At 39.1% G+C, this 18156-nt stretch overlaps 1 protein-coding gene across 1 annotated transcript; it reads left to right on the forward strand.

The window, feature by feature from the left end:
• The first annotated feature begins 4538 nt into the window (after positions 1-4538).
• On the forward strand, positions 4539-17588 carry LOC109989403 (ectonucleoside triphosphate diphosphohydrolase 2). Its single transcript, XM_020641130.3, has 9 exons — positions 4539-4782; positions 7248-7365; positions 9661-9811; positions 9962-10121; positions 12463-12690; positions 14801-15073; positions 15287-15406; positions 15562-15696; positions 15828-17588. Exons 1-9 carry the CDS (start codon positions 4579-4581, stop codon positions 16032-16034), a joined length of 1596 nt encoding a protein of 531 aa, XP_020496786.1. The 5' UTR covers positions 4539-4578; the 3' UTR covers positions 16035-17588.
• The last annotated feature ends 568 nt before the right edge of the window (positions 17589-18156 follow it).

Consider the following 18156-nt stretch of genomic DNA (forward strand, 5'->3'; position numbering starts at 1 on the left):
ATATAAATTACAGTATTCCACCGTTCACACCATTCTGAACTTATGCTCTATTGCACTATTGTTCTAAAAAAGAGTTTTATTAAAAAAAAAATTTAAAAAGACTTCAGGGGATGTCAGTAACCTAGTGGTCAGTGCGTGTGACCCCATGTACGAAGGCGATGGTCCTCCAAGCGGGCAGCCCATGTCTCCCCACTCTCTCTCTCCCTTATTTCTGACTCTCTCTCCTGTCATATATCTAAATAAAGGCATAAAAAAGGGCCTTTTAAAAAAACCTTTAGGTCAGGAATACTTCCAATATATCAATGCTACAAAGGTAAAATCTATCTTAGTAAACAGGCAAGTCATGTTCAGGAGTAGATGTTTGAAAAAAATAAGCTTCAGTTAAAGCTGTACGCTCAGCTATTCAGTGTTTGATTTGAGTCTGAAGTTTCTCCGTTGATGCCATGGATTTAAAAATGTGGGAATTGCAGGTTCTGATAAACTAGTTTTACATTGTTGTCTGACTGCTCATGTTTCTCCCCTCATCTAACCCTGCTGTGGCGCAAAATGATTCACTTAGTTGTGATAAACTGGAGGTGTCATGTCATTTACAGCAACTCCCCACTAATGACTAGCCCTATTAGTTGACTGTGATTAAATTAATGTCCGATTCACTTTCCATTGTCTCTAACGATAAACTCTCCCTGTGTTTTTCAGCTAACTCTGCACCCCAAGGTGTGCTCCTACATTCATAAATTTCCCCATCACCCAGATCAACGGAGAAGGTCACTTCAAAGCAGGGCCTGAGTCACGGGGGCAATAGAAGTCTGAGGCCGACAAATGCACCAGTTGTAAAACTTAACAAGGTGTGAATGCCCTCTGTGTGCCCTGACGCTCCAGCATGCAGGGACGGCCTGTGGAAGATCTCAGGGCCGTTGGTTACATTGCAAAAAATGTTGATTCTGACTGGATGTCATGTTTTCAGTCGGAGAGAAGCACTTCAGCTCAAGCGTCTGTCAACTTCACCGTCTGAGACAAAGAAAACAGAGATGCAGCCCAATTCACACAACAAACAAGCTTTTGTTCTATGAAATGTATTCTCTGATGCAGGTTTTGTCTCATGAACGGCTGGTTAAGTGGATGTTTACTGATCAGAGGAAATACTCAATGGATGTCAATTGATCCCAGCTAATCATCAATTTACGACTCGGCCAACACAATAAACAAGAGGCCTTCATGTCCATTGTTTTCCTTAAAGAGGGTTGACTGGTGAAACTGTGGCGATACTGAAGAGAAGGTCATGCCATGGCTTCATTTACAGTAAATCACCATCTTTCCTGCTTTGTTGATTTTATATCAAAAAGGAAAAGTTGCAAGTTTTTTCACTTCTCAATCTTTTGTGCAGGATTTAACCACATATGTGAAATTCAATAGAAAAAACAAATTCACCATTATTTTAAAAACATTTGTCCCAATTGCCATTAAATATCTGAATCGGTAAGGGCACCACATCAGCCTGCTACCTCATAATGCACATAGCACCTCTGAAGTATTTATATTGCAACAACCTTGCAAGCCTTTGTTTTATAAGAAGCTCTTTTTTGTCTGTGTTTTTCTGTTTTCATCATGAATATGTTTTTTTTTTTGTTTTTTTTGGTGTTTTATGTTTGTTTAAATTTTTTCCATCTTGTCTGAAAGTGTTGCCTTTTTCTTTTGGGTGGCATTTGTCTGTACACGTCAGTCAAGGAGTCAAGTTTCTGCCTTTGCATGCAAAAGAAGCCAATACAGTACTTTCTAATCTTTACTTGAACTGCAAGTGGCATCTATCTGATGAAAGAAAAGGTCAACAAGCATTTATTGACCTGAGCAAAAAAGTATTGCATTGTTCTAGACAAATGGTCAAAAATCAAGTACTCAGTGGATAAGGCTGATGTTATCAAGCCTTCCTTTAGAAAGGATATCATACATATTAAAGGTTAAACAGCAGGCGTTCGAGATCTACTGAGACCTTTCATTATTTATTTCAAGGATCTAATCCTGACACATGATCAAGTGATTTATGTGGATAATACAATTTCCGAACATGTAGAAATCTATTTTATCTTTTTTATAGCTACTATAACTTTTATTTTCTGTATTTATTGCAATTTTGCAAAATGTTGTGTAGATAAGAATTCAGTATGATATGAGATGCATTGATTGTTTTGTTTATATTGATTTATGTTCAGTTTTGTTGGTGTATGCAACGTGTTAATATCTTGATAATGTAAATTTATGACCTGTATCTTTTGGTGCTAAAACTACATTAAAAATAATGGAATAAAAATCAGGCTCAAATTGATGGTCATTCTGCCCCAAATGAACAGGGAGAGCATCAAATGTCCAAACTTCCATGCCATTAAGGATGGAAGAAGAGATTAAGTCTATCCCAGTTTCCATGTGTCAAATGCAGTATACCAAAAAGCAGGATCCCCAACTTTCTCATGTCATATTTTGCAGTGTGCAAGCCACTCAGCTTTTTAAATGTACACTACCCTTAGCTCAGTGAAAATAAGTTACATCAAATGAGCTGCAGAGAGCGTAGGCATGATGAGTGCAATGATTTTGATATCCTTTATTAATCCCTGAGGGAAATTCAGGTTTACACTGATGACACAATGATGCTACAAACTGTGATGGATGAGCAAAACTTTGCACCTTTCCAAGGTGCAAAGTTAAGCAGTATGTCCAAATTGGCAGAAAATACAACAGTAAAAAAATAAAATAATAATGCAGTTGGGAACACAGGAAAAGAGACAACTCTAAAAGCTCTGATGGTGTTGCGCTCAAGTTTGTCCCCACAACTCTGCTGACCTGTTGTCCTGTGTTGTCTGGGAATACTCTTAAAGAAGGAATTCCTCCTGCACAGCTAAAGCAGGGAAAGCAACAGACAAAAAAAAATGTTTGCAGATGCATGCAACCCTCATCTTCTCTAAAACTTTGAATTCTGCGTGCCACGATCCTTTTCACTTTGTCTCTTGTTCATTGCATCGTCTATGAGGGTGGTATTTTAGTCCTCTTTTATACCTGAACACTCTTTAATGTGCAAACCTTTATCTTGTTTTCACTGGAATGGTCTTGGGAAGATTATGTTTGAATATAAACATACAAGGCCTTGACTGAAGAATACTATATGGAGGTGTGAGTTACCAACATTAAGATTAAAAACTGTAATGTTCTCAAATTTACTTCGATGGATTACAATGCTGTTTATTTTGTATCATGCAGTGATGTCACATGTAGCTAATGACTCTCTAACAGTAGGCTAAACGTGACATGTAGCGGTGGACTTACTTTTTTTACAGTGTTTAAGCCCTTTGGGGGGGGGGAGAGGAAACATCAGGTGGCTGGTTGGACCTCTGGGCCTGGACACTTCTGATTTATCTGTGCATCTCAGAATTATGTTGTCGACCTCTTCACCTTGCTGCCATTTGTGTAACCCCCCAAGTTCTGTTCAGGCAATCACCCCCTCCCCCCCTGAACCCCACCAACCACAGAGGAGCCCGCCGCAAGCAGCAGAGTCATCGACAGTTCGGTACACACACACACATACACACAGGCAGGGTCAGAAATAATACGAGTGAGACTTGTTTTAGTCTTTATGAGCCTCTTTTGAGCTCTGAGCATGCTGGGAAAAGGGTCTGTACATTAAAAACTTTAATTTAGTAAAGGCTAATTTTGTGTTGAAACGTCCTGTATTGTCTTATCTAAAACACTGAGCTCTTAAAGTGCTGCTTGTGTTTTTCTTGCAGCAGGTCGTGAATATCTGTAAGATGAGCTTAATTTAGAAGCATGGTAAATTCTGCAGGGGAAATGAAACACATCCAGTTCTGTGTCCTAATGGACAGCCTGTCAGAAATTAGATGACAGCACCATCTCGTGGATTGAATCGTTAAGACACGTTCACAGATAATTAACTTTTTAACGACACACTCACAACAAAAGAAAAAAAATTCAAGACCACTGTTTGGGTTTTGCTGGGTTGAGGTCACTTGTCACTTGGTTTTTATTTTCTGATTTACTCAATGCTAAAGCTTTTTATCAGATCTTTATTCAGTTTGGGAAATAACCTGTGTGTTAAAGTGATTGAGTCTGAGTTGCAGGACCCCAATTTGTAAACACCCACGGATATACATTTATACAGATACACACACACACACACACACACACACACACGCACGCACACATACAACACACACACACACACACACACACACACGCGCACACAAATGAAAGAAGGCTGTTGTGCCTCAAATACAGAAAGGCTATCAAGTCATATTTGCATTCCTTTAGCATATGAGCTGTGTGTTTGCAGAAGAAGAAACGCACCAAGTACCCTGTATCATTCCATAAGACAGTGAAGTTAAACTCCACATCTCTTGTTCCTTACAGGAGCCTTAGCCTACTTAGATTTCACTGCAGCTTATGGTAGCGGTAGTGTGCGTGTGGGAGTGTGTGTGTGTGGGTGCGTGCAGGGTGAGAGGAAGTAGAATGTTACCATGTTACCAAATAATGCATCAAAACCTCAGACCAAACCCACAGCCGTCAGTCAGCTTCTTAATGCATGCCTTTTTTTTCATTACTCAGTATATAAGTGCTCGATCCACGCGCCTTAACGCAGAGCTGCACCCGAGCGCGCGCAGAACCATGGCTCCCCGGTATGTCCAGTTCATCCCCGCGGTGGTGCTGCTGGTTCTGGCTATAGTCGGGATCCTGCTGGTGGTCCTCCCGGCTACAGAGACCGAGATCCCTTCTGATAACATGGTAATGCGAAGAGTATTATTTGCATGTTCGTTTAATTGACGCGTCCGGAAGATTCAGTGGAAAGATGCGCAATGGTTATAGGTAGCATCAGTGTGGAATGTGTGGTTTTCTACAAACAAATGCAATGTTTACTGTTACAAATATAGATTATTTATTTTAAGTAATTTATATACCATTGTCAGCCATCTCAAAACGTATAGTGTCTTCTCACATAACCCATTACTTTAGGTTGTGGTAAGAACATTTCAGGGCAGCCCTGCACGCCCCAAAGCACACTTGATCAATTTGACTCTAAATGGGAGCATCGTTTTTAAACTGAACACCTTCCTGTTTTGAAGGAGACTTGAAACTTGAGGTTGAGACCATAAACTCGTTATGGAAATGTTTACTGAGGGAATGAATCAGTTTAGAAGTAAGGTCATCTTTCTCATTTCTACACAATCTGACTTATATTTGTACCGGTGGACTCATCCCCTGCTGGCCATAGAAATAATGTAGTTTACACAAAGTTTCATACAGATGTCGGGTTTTAAATGTGGGTCCTTTAAAGTATTACCTAATTTAAATAGTTGATTATTGAAACGGGTCCCATAATTCTAGATTACATAAGTTAAAAGATAAAAATTAGATGATAAATACATTTTATAAGTAGCTTGTTGGCTCATAGCACTGCAGTTAAATGCTCGGTTGAGATTGGACATACAGTTGTCTTAATGTGAGCCTCATATTGTCATAAGGGGAACTTGCTCAGACATTAAGTGTGTCAGCTAAATGCAGTAAATGAGCTAAAACACAGCAGTATTTATAACAATATGACTTGGGTTGTAATGCCAAATCAGAATGTAAGACTGAACTTTTTAGTCAAATGATAACAGGAATTATGGGTGCATAGAGTCTCTCAGCATGGGCAACTTGGTTTCTAAAGGCTTTGAGACTCCTCCTCATCATGTAACCCACAATAAGTACCTGGCAAGGAACTCTGCAGGCTAATTAACATACTAATTACTTATTTTGTTTCCATTTATTTTTAGATAGGGACAGAGCACATGTTAATGAGTACTTAAACAGTAAGTCAGAGTTTGTAATAGTTGCTCATTTAGATCATTTACAGTCGTTGATGAGCTGTCATGGCTTCACAGTGTGCAGTCCCACAGTCTGTGTAATAGTTTTTTTAGCCGCTGTTTTGAAGTTTCAGGTTTTTTATTAATCTGGCTTTTATGTGTTTTGTGTGAAAAACAAGAATTCGTCAGTGCTTCATCATGGTTGTCTTTCCTTGATCTGTTGTCAGTCACATTTCTATGTCAATAAGTGCTATCTTTAACACGGGCTGTGAATTTGAATTGTCATTGTCATGAAACATCATAACCACTTCTGCTACACATTTTACTTGGGAGATTTTGCAACAAACGTCTGACAGCCAATTTCCCCACAGCACTGGATATCAGCCAGCTAAAGTGCGCTGGCGAGAGAACTTATGCTCACGTTAACTAGCAGTAAAGAAAGACAGCTATAGAATCTGTCCAGAATGGATCAAAACACAGCAGAAGCAATTCGGGACAACTAGAAACAATTAATGAGGAGACAATTTGTTTAGGATGACATAACGTTAGCAGATGTGTTTTCTTGCTGTGAACCATGACTGGTTTTGAATGTAGGTTCTGGCAGACAGCTGCTCTCCCCTCTGCCATTACTGCGGACCGCCACTGAATCTATTAGTTGTACGCAGTACTGAACCTTACCGGCCTATCTTCCCTTCTTGCTTCTATCCCAATTTTAACTATTTTTTATTTGTATACACATTATTTTCACAAGTCACCATATATTTATATTTACTCTGGGGCTTGCTCTGGTGAGTTGTTTCTGCTTAGTACTACAGAGCAGCAGAAGTCTCTCTGACCAGAGTGAGAATTGACCACATTTGAGAGGACAACAGCCGAGACTGTCGATCAGAAAAATGGAGGAGCACTACAGGGGCTCTTCTTTGGGAATTTTGCTTCCTAATCAAATCCAAACTAAGGAAAATACCCTGATACATATGCTTGTTTTAAGTTTTATGAGAAACTGAAGTAAAATCAGCAATACAATCAGATGAAGGTAGAATTTGAAGTGTTATTCTGTTTCCACACATGACAAAGCATCTCTCATTTTGTTGTGCAGACGGTCACTGAGTGTGAAGAAGTTGCAAACATTGTTTCAATTGTAATCCAGTCCACACGACGTCTGTGCTTTAGCCTCATCCTGTCATTTCAACTGTATTGGCAGTTTGCACCACTTAGTGCCAAAAAAAGCCCCCACAAACAACAATCAGCTTATTTTTGCAGGTTTATGTGTGAAACTGTTGAGTCATCATGTGCATTGAATGCCCTTTAGAGCAGTGTTATTGACAGCCTCAATAAGAGGCTGAACTCATGCTGTGCTGTATGTTCTTTCACCGCGTGGTTTTCTGACATTTAACACTGTTTCAGTTTGGCATCGTTCTGGATGCTGGGTCGTCTCACACCTCTATGTACATGTACAAGTGGCCGGCTGACAAGCAGAATGACACTGGGATTGTTACTCAGCACAGCGAGTGTCATGCCAAAGGTGAGTGCCAAATGAATCATGATTGAGGGAGCTGTTTCCTAAAACAAGCAGAGAAACTTCAAAACCAGAGAGAACGTAGGAGATGTTACCAGATGTGCAGTTTTTAATGTGTATTAAAAATGTTAAAATGTAAAATTATAATTTAGTCATAGATTTTGTTTTAGCATTTGTGACTGATGCTTGAGGAGAAGGTCTGTCAGATTAACTCATTAATTGGTAAAACATGAAGTCTTGATAAGGCTCGCCTTGGTTGCTGTTGGTGTCATTCATGCCTTTGTTGGACACTCCCCTTATGCTTATTGGTCTAACCAACAAACCGAACCAGCCTACCTTTGCAGGTGCCTCATTGGCTGATATAGAGTGGATTTATATAAGATGAAACACGTAGGTCAAATAAAGTGAATAGTTAATAAAGTTGAGCTTTTAGACCTCTTCTTGAAGAAGTTATCCAGCTGTTCAAAGCTAATTGTTCCCAGAGCGTAGAGGGGAAAAGTGGATTGTATTAGCCTACAGACTGAAATTAATATTGAAGTGTCTAAAATGAGACTATAGACCAACAGAACTTACAGGGCTGTGTAGCCTAGCAGTTATGGCCTATGAGCAGAGGCTATGGTCTTCGTCGAAGCAGCCATGGGTTAAAATCTGACCACCGCCCCATTTGCTGCATGTCATCCCCCACTCTCTTCTTCCAACATTTCCTGACTCTCTTCAGCTGTCCTATCCAATAAAGGCAAAAAGGCCAAGTAAAATCACCAAGTACATTTACATAGGAGGAATTTAACTTGGTGTTTTGGTGTGAATCAATAAGCAAAGGACTAAAGCAAAGATGGTAAAACGCTTTAAAACAGCAGTGCTCCTGCTGACAACTTAGATACTAAGATAAAACAATACAACAAGCAATTAAAAAATATATAACAGAATGTAAAAATATGAAAACACAAAATGTGCAAAAGGTGCAATGGGGAGCTGTGCAGGTGTGTATGTGTATTATTTATATTTACAACAACAAAAAATGCTCAGTATAAATCTCCTCACAGCGTGTAGTTAACAGAAAATATCCTAGTCCAGTGTGCGTTATTGTAACCCATAAATCGGTTCCAGAATTCAATAATATTGTTTTTGTAGCGCACTTTTCATAAAAAAAAAAAAAACAAGTGCTAAAGAATTTAAATAAGATGATCATAGATATTAAAAGCACAGGCAAGTAAAGAGGGGAAAAAACAGCGTTAAGTACAGGATAGAATCAACGAAGAGACGCTTTGTCCACAGCGGGCACCAAATATTGACATAAACTAAACGTTCCTCACAAGCGTCTTAAAGGAAGCAGGTTAATGTTAACATACTTTGATTTTGGTTAGCTTCGAGATTCTGCAGGGGCTCTGTGACCTTTAAGCCACTAGCGAACTAGCGGCTGACTAACTGAAAATGTGTGGTTAGCTTGTAACATGGAAGGAAGCTCTGTCTGAGCTGAGAGGTTGTGCTCAAAGTTTTCAGTTTGCAACCGTTTGTGATCTGTGGTTTTGCAAAGTGGATGATTAAAGACCTCTACTGAATCACAAATTATTTAAAATCTCTCACAGGTTTTTATGTTAGATGACGGTCTGAGCCTCTGTAATAGTAAACATGTATTTATTGAAAACAGGGACAGCATGAACACAAATATGGAAATATGTGTAAACATGTGATTTTGCATATTAACTTAATTCTTGAATTCAAAAAACGTATACATTTTAAATCTCCCTTGCACTCTTTTTGTTTTTATATGCCTGGACTAAATTCCTATTTACTCAATGAGAGAGTGGTCATTTATACTGTCCATGCTGGAGATATCCAAGTTTGAGCTTTAACCGTCCTACCAGTGTGATGTAGATCAATGTGCATTGCTCACATTTGTTATTTCTTTTTTTAAAAATGTACTAAAAAAATTTAGTAAAAATGATCCGAGGGTCAAGAACCACGTAACAAGTAAGAAAACATGTTTTTCTTTTGATTTTCATTTTGACATTTGATATTCAACCTATTGAACTTTATCCTATGAACTAATAGAACTGAAGCAGTTTCAACATGCCATGTCTTGAGCAAGACCGTTGCTCTCTTCGGGTTTACTTCCTCACCAGACAGTTCGTGACACCTAAGTCACTGCCAGTTATTCCTCTTCTGGCTCTGATTTGTTTTCGGAGTCTCCTTAGTAACATACACTGAAACCTCGTCTCTGTATGTCCTTTAAGAAAGGGAAGTCCAGTTTGTATGAAGGTCATACTGAGTTTGTCATAACTACTTTCTCTCCATATCAAGGTGGAGGGATATCGAGCTATGCTGGTGTTCGCGGTGGGGCAGCTAAAAGTCTTGAGGCGTGCATGGAACAAGCCCTGAAAGAAATCCCCAAATTCCGGCACCGCCAGACTCCTCTCTATCTGGGAGCTACTGCAGGAATGAGGCTCTTGAGGTCGGTGATGATTCCCATTAAGACAGGATATCTGCCTTTTATTACCACCACTCTGCTCTTCAAGTATACATTAATGCATTAAAATGAACCTGAGAAGGATTTGATATTGTTACATTTTCCATTTAACTCCGACCACTTTTTTTTTAATAGCATAGTCAATGCCTCAGAGTCCAACCGAGTCCTGAAGGAAGTGGAAACCAAACTGAAGTCTTATCCTTTCAAATTCAAAGAGGCAACCATCCTGAGCGGACAGGAAGAGGGCGCGTACGGCTGGGTCACGGTTAACTACTTACTGGAAAACTTTGTCAAGGTGAGATTTAAATGTTGTCAAGAAACAAATATTCATACAGTTACAATGATCTCCCTTAAGACTGACACTGAGCTGTAAAGACGTTGGTTACTCATAGAGACAGTATAAAAAACAGGACTGTGTCAGGACCCGGCTCCTAAGGCCTGTCAAAAAAACAGGGAAATGTACAGTTTAACTAAACGGTGTAAAAATCTGTTACAAATATACCAAAACTAATAACCACTTACAAAGAGAGTGAGGTGTGTTTTTCAGTAGGTTGGCTGTTGTGAAAGTATGTGGTGTGTGTGCTGCATGTGGTATGGTGTCAAAACCATAAGCGGGAGCAATTTGATGTTAAGTGTCTTTCCCAAGGACTTCATCAGACCGATCGTCCCGCCGACCTCCCGGTTGAGAGATGAACGATTCTATTAATTGAGCCACAGCCGTCCCTGTGTCAAAACCATACCAGCGACCAAACAAAGACAGAAGGGCAAAACACAACAGCACGCCCTACTGGCTGGAGGGCCAGCACAACTGCCTTTCAGTGGAGGCTGATGTGCTAGATGTGTGTTCTTATGGGCAGAAAAGAGATGAGATTAGTGATCCGGGAATAGCTTGGTGGTGGATAATGACTTTTCCACTGTAACAGAATATGAGCCTTAAGTGAGGTAAAAGCAACAACATCAGAGTCTTTTCTAGTAATTTAATTTTTAGACTGGTAGCTATAGGAGGATACTGCAGACGTACCACCATTTATCGTTTGTCATGGGAGAGACGCTCCATTCATGAATGTTCTTTATTATTACCCACACATAGTTCAACAGCTTTGAATAAAAGAATAAGCGACACATTAAGGAAAAATAAGGAACTGGACCCAATTCCAGAATTTTTGTCTTAAATGTCCAAAATTTTAATGTTTTAATTTTAAGTTTCAGTCCAACAAAAAGTAACTAAAAAAACAGAAGAGAAGCTATCTCACAACAAATTACAGTGAACGATCACTGGGAACACGGGAAGTGGTATGAACTGACAAGATATGACAAAAAGTAGCAGTGTCATGTATGATGATCATACATGATGATCAACTTTACATTATTTTCAGGATTGAATTAAAATTAAAATTTAATCCTGGTGTATTTGGTGGCGGCAGTAGCACAATCTGTAGGGACTTGGGTTAGAAACCAGAGGGTCACCAGTTCAAGTCCTGGTACAGTACAGACCAAAAATATGGAGGTTGTTCTGGTAGCTGCAGAGGTGCTTTTGAGCAAGGCAAACACCCAACTACTCTGGTGTACTCCCTGCGTAGCAGCCCCACTCTGACATACATTACATTAATGTATTACATTAACACATGTCCACAGGTCCTGTTTGTGCATGTGTGTATTTCATGCCTATGTGTGTGAGAAGCATGTCTCTGAAATAACAGTGTAAACCAGAATTTCCGTCAGGGATTAATGAAGTATTTCAAAATCAAATATTTTTTATTCACTTCAAAAACTAATCATCTTAAAAAAAAAAAATCATCTTTTAAAAAAAAAAAAGAAATGACAGCAGTTTTTGCTAGTACTGTCGAGTGACTTTTGAATCTGCCTCACAGTTATTTATACTTGTCAGTTGTATGACATGAAACCATTGTAAGTTCCTGTTTCCTGTGGCTCAGTGGTACAGTTGTTGTAGAGGTCTGCGATTTGATCCCCAGCTCCTGTATGTCGAACCGTCCTTGAGCGAGGCACTGAACCCCAAACTGCTCACACTTTTTGTATGAATATCATTAGTCAGTACTTTACAAAGCAACCTCAGCCCTCACTGTGTGAACGTGGTGTGAATGTGTAGGTGTGACCTGCGGTGTAAAAAGTCCTTTGAGTTGACAGAAGAGAGAAGACCTATAAAAGCTAAAGGATATTTGCCATTTACTCTTCAGTGTTGGGGAGCTGGATCTAATATCTCCACATTAATGGAGGCAGACTTCTAAAAATGTTCACTTGCTGCTGAACCAGTGGAGAAAGGCCTCTTTAGTTTTGAATGTTGTCATGCAGACGTATAAATTGGGACTCAAAGAAAAATGGAGACTGACGGCAACTTTCATGAATCATATCCAGTTAGTGAAGACACTTTCACATTCCTTTGACCTGCTGGTTGTTCACCTGGTAGGAGCCGTTTGACATACAGTGTTATACAAACTGACACAATCATTGATTGATGTTGCTATAGATGTGTTCTGGTTACATGGCTAAAATAATTCCACGAGGGAGTATTTAGAGTAGATATTTTTCATGTGTGTTCCCTTCTGAGTGGACACTCTTCAGTGTGTCTTTCTTGATCTTCATCATTCATATTTTCCCGTCTTGACTTGCTCTTTCAGTTCGGTTTTGTCGGGCGTTGGCTGAATCCAGGCAGAGACACAATCGGAGCTCTGGATTTGGGCGGCGCTTCGACTCAGATCACGTTTCAGACGTCTGACACGGTGGAGGACAAGAACAACTACATGGAGCTGAAGCTCTACGGCCACACCTACACACTGTACACCCAGAGCTTCCTATGCTACGGACAGGACCAGTTCCTGAGGAAACTTTTGGCTTATCTCATCAAGGTACAGTTAATAACGTGTAAACATGTACATCTGTTTTCACATTTTCACTGTTCCTACTGTTCCTACTGTTCTCATGGATTATTTTTCCTAACCTCCTGAGAGGTAAGAGGTCAACCTCAACTAAATAACATCTCTTTACAGTAACTTGCCAACAGGCGTCAATTCCTTTAAGGAATAGTTTTACATTTCAGAAGATAAGTTGCGTTCTTAGTTGCTTCCTTGCAGAGAGCTCATGAGAGGATCAATACCACTCAACTGTCTTTCCTTTGAATAACCTGATAATATATATATCCTCGGCTTCTTTAAATCCAAAGTGCATTTAAACATGTTTCCCTGTTTTAAACTGGATGAGGATGAGAGGGACTTTACACAGGTATTGATTCATCTTCAGAGTAGAAAAAGCGCTGACTGTGAGAATATGTAAATCCAAGACGAACTGACAACTCGTATACCTGCTATAGGCTGCTACCTAGCTAGTTGATCCTTCATCATAAAAAAATTTAGGCCAGTATTAAATTGGACAATAGTTTTGAATTCCATGCATGCACGCTGAATCATCAATATTTATACTAATTACAAACTCCTTTTATTCATTGATAATATCTCTAAAACTACTTTTTGTTTCATAATTGGATTAGAAACTGTCCATCAGCACAAGACTGTGTCACGTTTGAGGAATAAACTAACATGGAGGATCCAGGTGCAGACAGTAAAATTATTTATTTGAATAAAAGACAAAAAGGCAAAAACAGAAATCAGAAAACTTAATTTACGAAGTCCAAAAAAAGTCACAATGGAAAAAGTAACCTTGAGGAAAAATCACAGGAAGCAGGCTCGGATGGGTAAGACAACAAACTGACCACTAGAGGGAAGGTACAGAGAAACTAAATACACAGGAACTAATCAAACGCAATTGTGAGAAACATATGGCTCCTTACCTGCATGACATCCGCCCAACTCGCTCTCTCATGAATTTCCTACTCTGCCCTATCTAATAAAGGCATAAAACCCCCAAAATACACCTTAATTTTTTTTTTTTTATTCTGGCCAATCTGCAGTAGTAGGTTATACATCCAGGCATTTCTCGCATACACAAAATTGCATACTATGATTTCGGAACCTCCTACATGCTCAATGTGAACATTTTGCTGTTTCGGATACAGCCAGGGAGTGAGAAACACGAGGTAAGGAAAAGACAAAATCAAACAGTATTTAGGGGTTTCTCTCTTGACATAATGAGACTTTCTTAGCATTCTCTTGTGGATTTATTTATCAAAATGTATCTTGATTGTAGGATACTTAAACAATGTATTTCTATAGGGGTTTTTTGGTACCTGATTAGAAAATAATGAATTTCAGCTGTGTGGGGTCACGTGTCTGTTTATGTATATTTAAGATGGCGACTCACAAATACATTTTCAAGTTTTCATTTCATTTATTATACAGGAAAGTTTAAAAGTAACATTAAGTTACAGTTTAACTGGCCTGACTCAGTTTAAAAAACTGGTATCCAGCAGGTTCCTGTTCTCCAGAACATGAAACATAAACCACAGTCATGACACATCAAGACAAACACATTTACAGGACATTAGCATGGGCTAGGCAGATAGAGACAAATAGAAACAAACAGTACAGGTACTGCGAACAATACTTGAACAACACATGAACAATTAATGAGTGCAGGTGTAAGTGTGGAGAAGGTGTAGTTTGTATGTATTTTTGAAATATGTGGAAGATGGTAAAGTTCTGATGTGATGGGGAATGTCATTCCAAATTTTGGTGTATGTGTAAAAGAAGGACTTCCCACCATAGTTGTTTTTGTATGCAGGGATTGGGATGAGTGCCTGTGAGACTGACTTAGTGAGGCGCACTTGTCTCATATTATGTGTCGGTAGAAGTGCAGCGAGTGTTGATGAAGTGCTGCTTTTAATCTGAAAATAGTATGTAATAGCGTGGCTGTGTATGTAATTCTGGAAAGTCAAGGTGTTGGAGCGTGTGAGTGCAGAGCAGTGGTGTGACCAATTTGGGAGGTACCATATGCTGTACTCTCCTTTACTATTATATAACATTTAGAAGAAAGTTTCACTTCTACCTGATTTCTCTGTTTCAGACTCAAGGTGTGAAGTCCCAGGTGTCCCATCCCTGCTATCCTCATCAGTTCAACATGTCAATCAGGCTGGGGCAGGATGTCTTTGATTCCTCCTGCACTAAGGACTACAGACCAGCCCAGTTTGACCCTCAGATGTCTGTGTCAGTAGTGGGTACAGGAGATTACCAGACCTGCCTGGACAACGTTAAAAACATGTTCTCATTCACCAGCTGCTCCTTCACTAAGTGCTCCTTTGATGGAGTATTTCAGCCCAGCCTGAGAGGAAGCTTCATGGTGAGGGCTGACTTTTTGTAGACAGGACACTGAAGTCTTTACTTTTAAAATCAGGAGTCTACATATATTTTGATTATATAGTATGGGTCAGAATAGACGTTAACATATATCAAACTGACATTTAAAAGTTAGTTATTGCAGTATCTTCTTTACGGCTGTTTGTAATGTTCTCCAGCTCTGAATGGCTCAGGCTTTTCTTCTTCTCCTCCACAGGGTTTCTCTGCTTTCTTCTTCACTCACAGCTACATCAACCGCCTCACCAACATCACCCTCACGTCACCTAATCGAATGAAGGAGGCAATCCGACTCATGTGCAACATGAGCATCTCTGAGGTACTCTCAGGCACGCCGCTCTCTCAGCCTAGCCTATTAGATTTAAAGATTCTCACACAAGTTTATGTTTTAAACCTCAACCTAAGACCTTCATTTCTACCCAATAAGCATAATAATTAATTTGATAAATCTCTTCTTACTGTTTTTATGCACAGATGACTGAAAAGACAAAGGTGTCGGCCAAACACATGAAGAACGTCTGTGCCATCGCTAATTTTGTTCAGGTCCTCTTGACGCAGGGATACGGTTTCGATGAGCGCTCGCTTCCTTCCATCTCGTTCCAGAAAAAGGTCAGATTTAAAAAATATATATTTGTTAACATTTTTGTTTATGATTTGCAGGGATTCAAGTGGCTGAAATCAGGATGTGTGTGCGTGCTTTGCAGTCGTTTTAGAGTGTCTCGTCTCTTGTGTGTCTGCAGGCCGGAGGAGCATCTGTAGGCTGGGCTCTGGGCTACATGCTCAGTCTGAGCAGTATGGTACCAGCAGAGAAACTCGGGCTGGTGAAGGCTTTGCCCTCAGGGCCCTGGGCTGGCATCCTCTTCCTCTTCATCACCTTCCTCTTCTTTTCGCTGGGATACATGCTGATGATCTACAGAAACATAAGAACTAAAGAAGGCATGGTGTGACACGCCTCCTGCTCCTCTGCATAAATCCATCTGAAACGGTCGGCCTCTTAAAGGAAAACTGCATGAACAATGTATACAAACGTTATCAGTAAAATATTAACATGTCCTGCATATATTTGCTTTTAAAATCCACAAGCCTTCATGTTGCTCCTGAGATTCATGTCACTCCTATTCTAAATGTTTCAGACGTCTTATGCTATCTTAAAACTTGACTGATAACAAAGAACGTCTCCTCACGATGCCTTGGATATATAAGAAGTCAGGTTTTGGTGCCTTCAGTCGTTATTGGTCATGATTGTTCGGTCCTTCTCATCCACATGAACTGAGCTTCACTCTAATTGTGAGTCATTTGAAAGCAGACTGAAAACATACGTTTATATGCAAGATCTTAGATATTTATGTTGTGGTTTACATGTCAAGATTTAATCAGTATTGTATTTTTTTTTTTTAATAATCGCTCCTAGTTGGCATTTCTTCCAATGTGTTGTTATTGAATGTTTTTATATAAACCCTCTGTTTCTTTTGTTAATTGCTTATTTTCATATATGGTCTTTGACATTTTTATTTTGTTACGTTTTATTTGAAACAAGATTGAGTCTAAAATTCTATAATGTACGATAGAATTACGATAGAGATTAAAGTCATATATTTATGATATTAAATTTGTAATGCAACATAAATAAGGCAGTGGTTAAAATGATGATTCTGAAAAGTTGTATCATAAGAGCAGCTATCCGCCTGAGTGAAACTGAAACTGATGAAAGACATTTCTCGGCCACAAAAGAGACAACTTCCTCCAAGTCAGACAGTCTTTGAGTCTGTCTCCTGATACTGAGACAATGTGATGCTGATGTGCCAAAAGAATGTGTAGTTTCATATCTGCAGAAGTAAAGCCCCAACAAAACTATTCAGATATTTAGAGACCTCGTCAAACTGTTTTAAAGCAGATCAGTTAATATTCAGTCAATCTGTGTTTCAGACTACACAAGTAAGTCTTTACTTATTTTCTTTCCCCTGTACTAAAGTATAACTTCACAGGATGTTCTGCGTTCCTCATTTTCATACAGGTAGCTGCTTCTCTTCTGATGTAACTATAGGCTAACGACATTAATCTAGTAAATTTCCAACTTTATTCCCGTAAATGTATGACTTTAATTTTGAAATCTCAGGTTTCTTTCCCCCCCTTAATGTGGCCCTAATACGCCCTTTAACTAAAACTACATTTGTTTTGGCATAACAGCCATTAATGATACATAAAGGAATGAGTTAATTGTGATAGAAACAGCATGTGCGTGCTTCAGTGGATGCAAAATGCCTTAAATGTTGAAGTAAATGTGGGAAAGAAAACAATCATATTCTAATGAGTCCCCACCTGTGAGCAGTTTTTGTGGAGGCAGTTTGAAGAATGCTAATAATTAAGCATTCACCTGGTTTGAATCTAACTGGGGAAATGATGACTACTACTGTGAAACTTGTTGATTCAGATCCGTATAAACATGATCATTATATGTTCCAGTTTTCTGATCATCTGTGAATTAAAGCGTCTTAAATTCAGCTCAGTCACTCTGCTCTGTAACAACACAGACTGATAAGAAGATACGATAGATACAACATGCTGCAGCGATGCACTCCAAGGTATCAAGGTTTCTCCAAACCAGCTGTTGACTAAAATATAATAATGATGTTTACATGCACAACATAACACGATACTACTGCACATGTTAATGCACTCTGTGGCTCGCGGTACTATCGGGACAAGGTTCAGATTTTTGTGTTGTCACTAATTAAAGAAACGAATGAAGTAAAGTCTCCAAGAATCAGCAAGGATTCAAAAATGTCTGTAGAATTTGGGGAATCCTGTTTTCGATGACAATCTTTTACCAAATTTACATTTTACATTCATTAACTCCAATACTCCGCTTCAGTGACTAATTTAAAGTTCAGGTCTTTGTTTAAGGGGACACAGTGGCTGTACGGGAAGGCAAAAGAAACAAATGAAAACAGAAATGAAAGGATTTATTTGTATATTCTATATATCTATCCATATCAATATATTTTTATAATGAAGTCAAACGTAGAGAACAGAGTTGAACATTCAGCAAGTGTTGAAAGTCAGTTTATT

This window comes from Labrus bergylta, chromosome 2, assembly GCF_963930695.1.
Source record: "Labrus bergylta chromosome 2, fLabBer1.1, whole genome shotgun sequence".
Lineage (NCBI taxonomy): Eukaryota > Metazoa > Chordata > Actinopteri > Labriformes > Labridae > Labrus > Labrus bergylta.

Coding starts and splice junctions, on each gene's coding strand:
- LOC109989403 (XM_020641130.3), top strand. CDS start 4,579: ATGCATGCCTTTTTTTTCATTACTCAGTATATAAGTGCTCGATCCACG. Junction 7,366..9,660: donor CAGCGAGTGTCATGCCAAAG/GTGAGTGCCAAA, acceptor CTCCATATCAAG/GTGGAGGGATATCGAGCTAT. Junction 9,812..9,961: donor GCAGGAATGAGGCTCTTGAG/GTCGGTGATGAT, acceptor TTTTTTTAATAG/CATAGTCAATGCCTCAGAGT.